Here is a 12,492-nt window from a genome sequence, read left to right on the forward strand (position 1 = left end):
GTTGACATTCTTTCTTCAGACAGTATGTTTACAGTAAGTCATTTGTATTATATCTTTTTTAAAAAAGCAAAAACAAAACCAAAACATTCTAACACCTATTATGATTGTGGTTACCTTGATTCAACTTGAGTATTTCCCAGGCAACATTTTGGGTCAGGTTCCTTTAGAAATAGTTAAATACATCTTTTTTATGTGGCTATGTACTACTTTTACTCTCAAATCTACTTTTCTTTTTGATATTTTTATTGAGAAATCTTCATACACATGCAGTCCATCTATAGTATACAAACATTGGCTCATGATATCATCACATGGGTGTGTATTCATCACCATGATGATCATGTTTTTAATAACCCACTTTTCTAAGTTTAGAGATAGCTTATTTTGTCTCTATATGCTGATTACAAATTTTCTTTTTGTAACTGGGCCTCAGAAGGTTAGTAGTTGAAAAAATTTTGGTCCAGGAGAATTTCTTTTATAAGGGAAATGTACTTTTAAGCAGAGATGGAGGAGTTGGTGAAGTTGGGGAGAATGACTATTTTAAAGAGGAAGTAAAGTTGCAAAGCTTTGGAGAATGGAATGGATGGAGATGGAATCAGTAGCACAGGTACAGATTAAAATAGAAAGAAATCTTCCTTCCCTATTCAAGCAGAGGTGAGATAATGGAGGGGTGGGAGAGTGAGTGAATGCTGAAAATTGAAAGGAAGGTATGGGTCCAGAAAAATTTGATGGAAAGGTGAAAGGGTTAGGGACAGATACTTCTCTTTGGTGACCTAGGCCTTTTCTTTAAAATAGATCATACAGAATCTTGAAAGCTGAGGAGAGTATATAGTTAATATTGTTGTAAATTCCTGACTGGGGAAATGACATGAAAATAGAGTTTTGTATTAATTTGTGGAAGAATACACTGGGAGGTGATAATGTCCTGAGTTGGTTAGATTGGCAAGGTTAATTTAAGCAAAATGGATATTGTTGTATATGACTGTAGGATGTTGGAAATGAAGAGAAGGAAAAATCTAAAATGATACTAAAGAGTCATGTTCAAGTACTCTCACATTTGTATACCACTTATTAAACATTATTGAGTCTGGAAGAAAGAAAAAAGTAAAAGGTATGTTAAACCTGCAGCTTTGATTAAGGCTCTTGTTTTATCTTTGAACCCTTCTGCACACATTTCAGCTCTTGTTAATTTTTCCTGTTGAATTCCTGCCCTTATTGCCTCTACCATTCATATAGTCAGAGATTCACATGTACCGTCTTGAATTATTAGTTTTGTTTTTTTGTTAATGCATCAAAACTCCCCATCTAGATATTAAGATCTTTGTAAAGAATACTTCAGTATCAGGACTATGTCATCACTATCTAGAATGGTGCTCTGTACATATTAGGATCTCAGTAAATGTTTTTGTTACGTTATTTTACAATTGATCTTAGCCAAAAGGCTGAGAAGCAAGTTGTATTATTTTAGACTGTGTTTAGCACATAGCAGTCACTTAATAGCTGTTGAATGAATAAATGAGCAAAAGCTATTCTGAGTAATTCTGAAAAGGAATATCTTACTTTAAAATATGAGACAAGATACAAGTTCATGAAATCATTAAATATGAAATTAAGTCAATTTACTTATTACTGGACCAGAAATGAAGTAACTCTTGACAAAAGGAAGGATCATTCTGGATTCTGGGCTTGAGTTCTTAGTAACTAGAATCAAAGGAAGATTTTTTTTCAATCTAGAGAGGCTTATTTATGTTTAAGGTCAGGAAAATAAAGGGGAGATTGAAAATAAGAGAAAGTCAGGATAATAGAGATATTTTAGAATTAGTGAGAAAAAAACAACTTGGGCAGTGGCAAGGGATGAGGAAACATGGTACTATAGGACTACATCTTTTTTGAGGATGTTGGGGAGGATGTTAGTAAAGAAGGTAGAAAAGAAAACAGGAGTCATGCCCAATTGCTTCTCTAGTCTCAAAGTGGGAGGGCAAAAGGAGGATAGATAAGTGGATTAGCAGGAATATGAAGAAGTTTAGTGGGAGAAATGCCTAGCTTTAGTCAAATCTGATAAAAGCCTGGGTAGTGGGACCATTGGTGGCAGTAATGGTATATCTGGGCTGATAGTGAGACAGCATTGATATTCAGGCTCTTTAATCAAATGTAGGCATAAGGGTATGAATGGAGTAGAAATAGTATAGATCAAGTAATGGAAAGAAATGTGGAGGCTTTGTTTTTGTTTTGAAATATTCTGACGTATTTCCTAGTCTATTAGTTCTCTTGATGAGTCAGTAAATGTTTCAAAAATCCAGCAAACCAGTCTCTTCAAATACCATAGTACCAATTGATACCTTCTTTGATCAGTTACACTTTGGCTTATTTTATTAAGTATTTTTTATTGTGAGATATAACATTTGTGCAAAAAAGCTTTCAATTTCAAAGTTCATTGTAACAAGTAGTTATAAAACATATTTCAGAGTTTGGAATGGGTTACTGTTCCACAGTTTTAGGTTTTTCCTTCTAGTAGCATCTAGATGTTGGGGACTAAAAGAAATATCAAGATAATGATTCAGAAGTCATACAGATTTGTTAAATCCTGTCTGCTCTAAAATAACTCCTCTTCTTTTTTGATCCTTCTCCCAGTCTTTAAAGGTATTTGAGTTCCCATTCTAACTTTTTCATGTTGGAAGGGTGTATTAATAATATGGGTTATGTAGATGGAGCTTGTAGATGGAGCTTGTTGATGCTCTCGGAGAGGTTGGCCCCTCTGGGTTTCAGGACTTATCTGGCATAGGAACTGCTTGGAATTCATAGGTTTCTGAAAGGCAGTCTTTGTGAAACTTTTGTAGTATCTCAGATAGTGCCCCTAGGGGTTCTTGAGGGCTGACAGAAATGGTTTTAGTTGGTGTAGGCAAAGCATGCTAATTAGGAATAACTAACTGAAGTTTGTTTAAGAGTAGCCTCCAGGGTAGCCTCTCGACTTTATTTGAACTCTTAGCCACTGATACCTTATCTTGTTGCATTTCTTTTGTTCAGGAAGGCATTGTTGATCCCCTGATGCCAGGACTAGGCTCATCCCTGGGAATCATGTCCCATGTTGCCAGGGAGACTTTTACCCCAGGATGGCATGTCCCACATAGGAGGGGAGGGTAATGATTTTCCTTGCAGAATTGGGCTTAGAGAGAGAGAGAGAGAGAGAGACACACACACACACACACACACACACACATATCTGAGCAACAAAAGAGGTTTTCTGATAGTAACTCTTAGGTATAACTATAGGTGGGCTTAGCTTCTCTGCTATAGAAATAAGCTTCAAGAAAGAACGCCTACTTTGGTTAATTTTAAATGAAATGTAACACTGAGAAAATGAAATAAGGTTTTCTTTGAAAGACAGTTTCTAAGAAAAAGGAAGATAATTTATGCATGAATTATTGTCTCTTGCCATGCCCAAGAATTTTTCATAGATTATAACTGTCTCCCTTGGGCCAAAGAGTTTTCTAGAGTTTTTGCAGCTCATTCTTTCTAGATGTCTTCTCATCATACTCATCTCTCTGTTTTTTTTTTTTAAAGTTATCATATTCTTTCTTTAGCTGAACCTTATAGTATGTGGAGTCATAAGTTATATATAGAGGAAATTACTTTATTATACTTATGAATGATAAGCCTCTAGGATCATTCTAAAATAGAACTTGGTATATGTCTATTTGACATACAGTAAAATTTGATCCGTTGATATTTCTCATTTGGGTCTGTATTTTCATAATTTTAAAAGTACTTCTATGAGACAGACTTTCCATATATGTGGAAATAACTAAAAGGTTCAGATACAGATATGAATCTTTTACATTGTCTACAAATAAAGGTGGTTTTTTGTTTGTGAATAGCTGCTAATTGCGGAGCTTACTAGTGAATCTGGCTTCCATTCCATTTAACACTTTAGCTAAAAAGAGTTCTTATTGCTGTATGCTCCGTTTTTCATGGTTTCTTTATAATATATAAGCTGATGGAATTGTTGGAACTACTTTTTTGGTGGCCCTACAAAATGGACAAATAGCATTTCAGCAGCATTTGGGGTGTTATCTTCTCTCCTTGTCTTATACCTACCCCAAGTAGTTGTATTTCAGTAAATGTCGCTTCAGAGGTAGAAGATAATGTGTGTTCTGAAGCCTTGGTGGTAATTTTACCATTGTTTTATATTCTTTAAAAATGACACTAACAAAAACCTTATGATTGGACTATAAGTACTATTCTGTGACCTGATGAATTAATGCTAAATATTCATTTGTCATGTTTTGTGCCAAGGTTCTCCTTGATTTGTGAATCTCTTTATGAGTCAGTATATTATAGGATAGTATATACATACTGCCTACGTTTCAGGAATTCATAAAAGCTTCTAATTCTTTATTTTGCCAGTCTGAAGTCCCATGAACCCTTCCTCACAGTTATCTTTTTTTATGCTAAGAATCTTTAAAATGTTCATAATTTTATGCACTTTTTAAAAAATATATGTTTTTTGAAAATATAGTCTTTAGCACATTGTACTTTGTGAGTATTTCTTAAGGATTTTTAGTGCAGTTTCATAGGCTGGTGAATTTAAAGTTTTTTTGTTTTAAGGTTTCTGTATTTTTACAAGAACAATGAAGAGTGGATGACAGCATTATCAATTTCGAAGAGAATTGATGGCATCAGTGATCTTAGAACCTTGGGGAATTTTTGTAACAACCAACTCATTTGTGTGAGAACTGAATTCTAAAGATGGTATAATATTATTGAAATTTTACTGTTTCTTGAAGTATTTCTCTTTATGACGCAGTATCATGTTTTGGATAGAGTAGCAGCCTAAAATTGTATGCACCATATGCAAGTCTGTAAGCACATAGTTGTTTATAATAAAAGGCCAGGAACTTACTGGCTGAGATATTGTCAAAAGTGTTGAGCATAAAGATAATTAAATTTTCATAGTTAAATTTTCTTACCTTTCTTTTGATGTGATCATCTTTTGGAATTTTGTAGTTTTCTAGCCCATTGAAATGTTTAAATACTTTTGTCTCCCAGTATTTTACTGATTTTAAGAACTTGAACTGTTTTTTTTGCTTAATCTTTAGCATTAGTCTCCTTAATGGGGAATGAAATTGATGTTACTGTGCCTGCAATTTATTCTTCCACGTCATCTTTTCCCAAGGCATCTTTCATCTTTTTTTGCAGATAGGCGTTTTTTAAGTTTATCTCTAAGTTTATGTACTCTTGATTCTTATTTCTGAATGGCCTGTTAATAAATTCTTCATCATTTTTTTTCAGTTAGCACATATACGTGCTAGAAGTGCCTATAATATAGGTGTAGCAAAGGATTAAACATACTTTTTTGTCACAGTGGACTTTATTTCTAAACTTGGCTTTTGTTTTTTTTTAAACAGATAAGTGTGAAGCAAGAAATTACTTTTACTGATGTATCTGAGCAACTGATGAGAGACAAAAAACAAATCAGAGAGCCTGTAGACTTACAGAAAAAGAAGAAGAGGAAACAACGTTCTCCTGCAAAAGTAAGAGCATATATTCATGTCATGGTCCCTAAACTCTTAATCCCAAACTGTTGGTTAATCTGTGGGTAGAAACCTGGCCAGTTTATTCGACAGGAGCAAAAGTTGTGTGTCTTCGTAATGTTTTATATCGGCTTTACTGTGAGGAGGGGAGGGTTTGCATGCCTGCATAGAGGTAGTGGACTACCTCGCACTTTTTTTACCCACTTCATTTTCAATATGTCTCTTTTTCTTCTAAAAACTGACAAATATCAGGCAGTGCTCTTGTTTCTCATTCCTGTTAGTTTTGCTTATTTTTAAATTAAGGTTTCAGGAAAATTCAGTACCAGTTTTTCATGGGGAAAACTTGTGAAATACCTGTAATTAATAGAATGTAAACCTTATCCTTGGAGCCTGGAGTAGTAGGTATAGCAGGACCTCAGTAAATATTTTATTTGGTGAATAAATGAGTTAGTAAATAAAAGGTGACTCAGTAAATGCTATTAGGAGTTGCCTGCTTGTTTTTCTTCCCTTTTTAGTACAGTGATATTTATGATTTGAAAACATCATCCATTATGATTGACATATTTTGTATACTTTTGTGTTCAGCTTGTACTGACTTCTAAGAGCTGATTGCTAAACTTTTAGAAATTTTGCAAGCTAAGTGTTAAAACCATTGGTAGTTTGAATTAAGTTATAGTGAGAGTACTTACACCATGGAAATCAGCACATATGTCCCAGACTCCCATATCTCTTAATATGTTGTTAAACATTTGCCAGCATACTGCTTTTGAGATGTTTAAGTATGCCCATTAGAGCAAATTTCAGAAAATATAGAGACTAAAATAACCCATTTCTTAAAAATCCATTCTTTTTCTCTTCATTTTAAAGCAGGTTGCAATGATATATTAATATTTAGACCTTTGTGAACCAGTGAGTCAAAGGGCATAAACTTTGAAAAGTTTTCTTAATAATGTTACTCCTTCCAGAAATGTTTTATCAGTTACAGTCTAAAATAATTTATGATAATTTATTTTGTTACATTGGGTTCACTAGTGATCCATGGGAATTCTATTTCAAACCTTTCAAACCAATAGAATATGTGCAAGTTTTATATTGTTCCAGATATTTTATTACCATGTTTTCCTGGTATTCTATGCTGTGCAGTGGAAGTCACATTTCATTCTTTTCCACTTAATATCCTGTTATTGCAGTCCCTGGTATTGTTCTTGAGTGTTGTACCTTTGTGAAATTCTGAATAAAACAGAGGTTATTATCTTATTTTAGGGTATTATTTGGGATCTTTATTTGGTAGTATCTTCTAGGTGACTCTAAAATACTGATAATACAGATCTGGTTTTAAGCTATATTGTTTGTCTAATTTGAGATAAACTCAAATATAAGATATTATTTTATAATATTTCTAAGGGTGCTATTTGTTAGGTATTTATATGGCTATGTAGATGCCAAAGGAAAGGTATGGCCTATAATCACTATATATAAGAAAATGTTTTGGGGAAATGTTCTTAGGGAATTCTTATGAGTGAAATGGCTAGAAATAATATATAGCAGATAGGGATGTGACAATAATGAAAACCTATTTGTGCATTGGTTTTAAATTGTACTGACATGTTCTTTGTCAGAAACAGGGAATGGACTCTCTTTAACACTCGTCTGCAGTTTCTAGATGAATGGTTTCTTGGTTTGTCATCTTAGAATTTTGAGGCATAGCCAATGAATTATCTCACATTTTCTCAGGAGTGAGTTTAAAAATTAACAGTTGAGATTTTTCATTACAGTAACTCTTTCTGTCCTTTTTATGAAGAGAAAAAAGTTTATCTCAGGCTTATAAATTAGTAGTAGGTGTTGCTGTTTTAAATTCCTAAAGAATTAATTTTAAGTTTCTCAAAAAATTATAATTTTTAAAAAATATTTGTGTCAACACATCTTCACATGCATACAGTCCATACATGGTGTACAGTCAGTGGCTTACGGTATCATCACATAATTGTGTGTTCATCACTGTGATAGTTTTTTTAGAACATTTGCAAATTTGGAAAATCATACGTACCATACCCCTTATCCCTCCCTCTTGCTGACCACTAGTATTTCAGTCATCCCAGTTTATTTTACCCCTATCCCCCATTATTTATTTATTTTTTTATCTATAATTTTTTACTCATATGTCCATACCCTGAATAAAAGGGGGGCATCAGGCACAGGTTCTCACAATCACACACTCACATTGTAAAAGTTATATCTTTATAATACATTCATCTTTAAGAATCAAGGCTAATGGAACACAATTCAACAGTTTCAGGTACTTCCCTCCAGCTACTCCAATAGACCATAAATTAAAAAGGGATATCTATCTAATGCATAATAGTAACCTGCAGGATAACTTCTCAACTCTGTTGGAAATCTCTCAACCACTGAAACTTTATTTTGTCTCATTTCTTTCTTCCCCCTTTTGGTCAAGAAGGCTTTCCCAATCTATTAAGAATTCTTCAAATAGGCTCCTCTCTCCCCAGTTCCCCAGGGGGACTTTGCAAATTCACTGCCCACATTACTCTGGAATATATCGGGGTGTCACACTAACCTGGACAAACCAACAAAATCTCATGCCATGGGTAATGGAATGGTGGCTCAGTGGCAGGATTCTTGCTTGCCATGCTGGAGACCTGGGTTTGATTACTGGTGCCTGCCCATGTAAAAAAAAAAAAAAAAAAAAAATGCCCTATTCAAGATTCCATGTACTTATTGTGGTGTTCGGCTAAACTGACCATACGAGTGAAATTAGGAAATGCACTACCCAAAATACTAATTTTGTACCAAATAAACATTTCTCCCTTTGGTCTCACACAGAAGTTGATGTTTTAAAATATGGACCATGTCATCATCCTTTACCCTGTATTCTAATCTACTTTAGTCCTATCCAGATCAGCTTCATTAGTATCTCTAGTCGAAGTCTGATCCCTTTTTCAAGTTTTTAAACAGTTCCTGTATGAGATAGTGCTAACTTTAAGAATTATGATTTATAATGCTTAGAGGACTGCCCTGTTTCCCAGTATCTTTCCCAAATCTTGAATTTTACCTTTATGAATACTTTGTGTGTGTGATCATTGTACCATTAGGTTGAGGGTCTGTAGAGGGAATATGTCTGAAGAACTGTAATAGATTTTTTAGTAAAAACATCAGAGCTTAAATATCCATATAAGTATGGCTCCCTTTTTAATAAACCTTGTGGTGAGAAGTATTGTGTTGTCATGTCACCCTTAGCATCTGTAGATTTCAAACAATAATTTCTTTCTGAACATATGTCATATGGCAGTGTCTAATTATCTTAAGGAAGTTTTCATATTTGAAATTTCTCAAAATACATTTGGAAACATATTTGATAAAGAAGAGGTTAAATAAGCTAGGAAGTATTATTTCCAGGGTCAGGTTACTTGATACTATCATAGAATGAACTATTTTATGAAAGTAAATTTTCTGCCTAATAGAAACTTGCTCCTTTTTTTTTTTTTTTTTTTTTAGCTTTTTAAATTGTATAGTATAACATATATACAAAGCAAAGAAAGAAAAAAGTAATAGTTTTCAAAGCTCTCTTCAACGAGTAGTTACAAGGCAGATCCCAGAGTTTGTTATGGGCTACCATACCATCCTCTCAGATTTTTCCTTCTAGGTGCTCCAGAATATAAGATGCTAGAAAGAATAAATATTTTTTTATCACCACAATCGACTTTTTCTTTTTTGTGAAAAATAACATGTATGCAAAAAAGCAATAAATGTCAAAGCACAGCACAAAAATTCATTGTAGAACAGAGTTCAGAGTTTGATATGGGTTCCAATTCCACAATTTTAGGTTTTTACTTCTAGCTGTTCTAAGATACTGGAGACTAAAGGAAATATCAATTTAATGATTTAACAATCATCTTCATTTGTTTAACCCTGCCGTCTCTGTACAACTCCATCATCATCTCTGATTTTCCTATCCCACTCTTTAGGGGTATTTGCGCTATGACCATTCTAACTTTTTCATGTTGAAAGAGGCTGTCAATAATATGGGGTAGGGTGATGGACCTAGCTGATGTTCTGGAGAGGCTGGGCCCTCTAGATTTCAGGACTTGAGGGACCCATCTTTAGGTTGTAGGTTTCTGAAAAGTTACCCTAGTGCATGGAACCTTTGTAGAATCCTATATATTGCACTACATGTTCTTTAGATGGGCTGGAATGGTTTTGGTTAGGGTTTGGCAAGTTGTGATAGGTAGCGATTGACAAACTGAAGCTTGCTTAAGAGTGACCTCCAGAGTAGCCTCTTGACTCTATTTTAACTCTCTGAGCCACTGATACTTTATTAGTTACACTTCTTTTCCCCCTTTTGGTCAGAATGGAATTGTTGATCCCCTGGTGCCGGGACCAAACTCATCCCTGGGAATCCATCTCTTATGCTGCCAGGGAGGCATTCACCCCTGAATGTCATGTCCCACATTGGGTGAAGGGCAGTGATTTCACTTGCAGAGTTGGGCTTAGGAGAGTGAGGCCATATCTGAGCAACAAAAGAGGTCCTCCAGAAGTAACTCTTAGGCATACCTATAGGCAGGCTAATCTTCTCTACTACCTACATAAACTTCACAAGAGTAAGCCTCAAGATCCAGGGCTTGGCCTATTAATTTGGGTGTCCTAATGTTTGACACAGTATTGCCTGTGTTTGACACAGGATTCCCTGATGGTAAAGTTTAATAGTTGCATATTTTTTCTTCCTTTCCTCGAGGGACTTTGCCTATACTTTTTGATTATCTGAGAAGCTTGCTCTTGTTAAATGTCATATTTCATTTTATTTTATACTTTAATGAAAATTTTTAACATGTTCTTTCCTTTCTAAATATGGTGTATTTGAACATAATTCAGCTCTTAGTGTCTTGGAGTTATGTTGTTAACATTTTAAAAGTTATCTTTGTTGTAATGAAGCACCCTAGGTATTAGGGCTTTTATATTACTATAATTATGTGACCATTTAACATCATGTTCCTTTGCCCTTTTGAATCTATTTTTGTTCTACCATGGTTTAGGACTGCAGATAACCAAGGTTACTATTAATTGAATCTCAATGCTTTCATGTTAGTTGTTCTCCTGGTTGTTTTAGAGTCACTTGTAGGACTTCTTCCAGTTGTAGGTATGCAGACCCCATCCCTGGAGATTCTTATTTAAGGAGTTTCCATTTATGCTTTAAAAGAGCTGGAGGTGATTGTGATATACACTTTAATTTAAGACCCTCAGCTCTTGATTATTGGGGTTTTTGCATAACTGCGGTGTTATCACCTGACTTTCCTAATGACTTGTTATATGAATTAGGAAATAATACTTCCCACTTTAGGAGAATTTTAGACTTTTCAGATTAACATTAATGAAGCCTAGGAATCCGTTTCTGTAAAATATAACAATGTTGTTTTAATATTTTTATTATATTATATCCTTAATATTATAGGATCATAACCATTTCTAAGACTTTTCAAATTCTTTAGTGATTGAATCAAGACACTTTGAGTTATTTTTCTTCATTCTGAACTTATATCCTTTTTTATTTATTCAGGAAATAATTTGAATGCCTATTATGTGTCAAAATCTTTTATCATTATTGAAGAAAAGAACCAGGTTTGTTTATTATAACACATTAGGTGATGTGCTTAGAAGTAGATTATTCAAAATTATGCTTAAGATTATGAATTTTATAGAAATTCCTTTCCTAGTAGTTTATTGTGCAGAATTTCTGTGTCATAAAGACTTAAAATGGAATGGTATAAAATGAGGAAAATTTAATTAAATGGAATGGAGAACTAGGTACATCTGACCTTTGTCATGCTTTCTTCTGCATGTAATCTTGATTTAGTAAGAAGTGGGATTTGAAGATGAAAAACTAATTATATGTTTGGGGATGAAAAGAGAAGATATGGAATAGTACTTAGAAAATAAAAGAAGGGAATGAGTAAAATAATGAATTAGTGTTTTATTTATCTGATGTTCCCTGGAAATTATGTATTCTGGTTATATTATTTTTCTTGAACCCTAACTTAAAAAGTTAAAAAAAAATTTGATGTTAATCTTCCTTTAAAAAAAGTCACATACTTCTTTTAGTATTAAGGAAACAGAAAAGAAGCAAATTTTGTTAAACCTCAGGTTCATTGCTGAGCATCAGTTATTATACCATGCTTATTATATAGTGGTATCCTTGGACTATTAAGGTCTGTCATTTAAGTTCCCTTTTCACTAGATTACCTGACTCAAACTGTAATAGATAGTAGGATTGAAAGTCTTTTTTCCCCATTCCCTCTCCAAGTAGTTACTGATGTGCTGAAGATTTGGGTGTCTTATTTGGTTAATTGTCCATCTCTTTTCTTCCATGAACCATGATATTAAAGAAGTAGATATATCTGAGTTCCATTTGGTGCTGGAAAATTTTTCTATAAAATCCTGTTTGAAATTGATTAAAATAGTGAAGAAAAAAATCAGATATATTGAGTATTGTTTAGACTATTATTGATTTTTCCACTCTTGATGAAATCTGATTGTTTGGATTTTATAGTATACTATATTTCTCTTGTGGTAGCAGGTGACAACTCCAGGAGATAAACCACCTGGAGAATCTATAGCAGGCATTTTAGGGTTTATTTATTTATTTTTCTTCTGAAAAATTTTTTATTTAGAAAATATTTCAAAACATCAGAAAAGGTACAAGCATAGTAATATGAATTCTTGTATATGTTTCACCTAGATTTCACCAGTTGTTACTACTTTGACACTTTCGGTATTCTCTCTTTCTACATGTATTTTATTTTGATTATTGTTGCTGTTGTTATTGTTATTATTGCTGAATAATTTGAGAGTGAGTTGCAGACATCTCAGCTCCTAAATACTTGTTTGTATATCTTCTAATCACAAGAACATCATTATCTTAATACCAATGATACAGTTACCAAATTCATGA

At 33.6% G+C, this 12,492-nt stretch overlaps 1 protein-coding gene and 1 long non-coding RNA gene across 8 annotated transcripts in view; one reads left to right on the forward strand and one right to left on the reverse strand.

Moving 5' to 3' along the window:
* ZNF148 (zinc finger protein 148) overlaps positions 1-12,492 on the forward strand; it is a 164,304-nt gene that overhangs the window by 86,975 nt on the left and 64,837 nt on the right. For all 7 annotated transcript variants that reach the window (XR_013158490.1, XM_077118078.1, XM_077118079.1 and 4 more), the window contains one exon: positions 5,406-5,531. Coding sequence is in view for 6 of the 7 variants with exons in the window: in XM_077118078.1 (XP_076974193.1) it covers positions 5,406-5,531 (126 nt within the window). In the remaining variant the exon portion in view is untranslated. The remainder of the gene's footprint in view (positions 1-5,405; positions 5,532-12,492) is intronic.
* The window catches only part of LOC143648292 (uncharacterized), a 57,024-nt gene that overhangs the window by 13,685 nt on the left and 30,847 nt on the right, over positions 1-12,492 (reverse strand). The window lies entirely within an intron of this gene.

The sequence above is a fragment of the Tamandua tetradactyla genome, chromosome 10 (assembly GCF_023851605.1).
Source record: "Tamandua tetradactyla isolate mTamTet1 chromosome 10, mTamTet1.pri, whole genome shotgun sequence".
Lineage (NCBI taxonomy): Eukaryota > Metazoa > Chordata > Mammalia > Pilosa > Myrmecophagidae > Tamandua > Tamandua tetradactyla.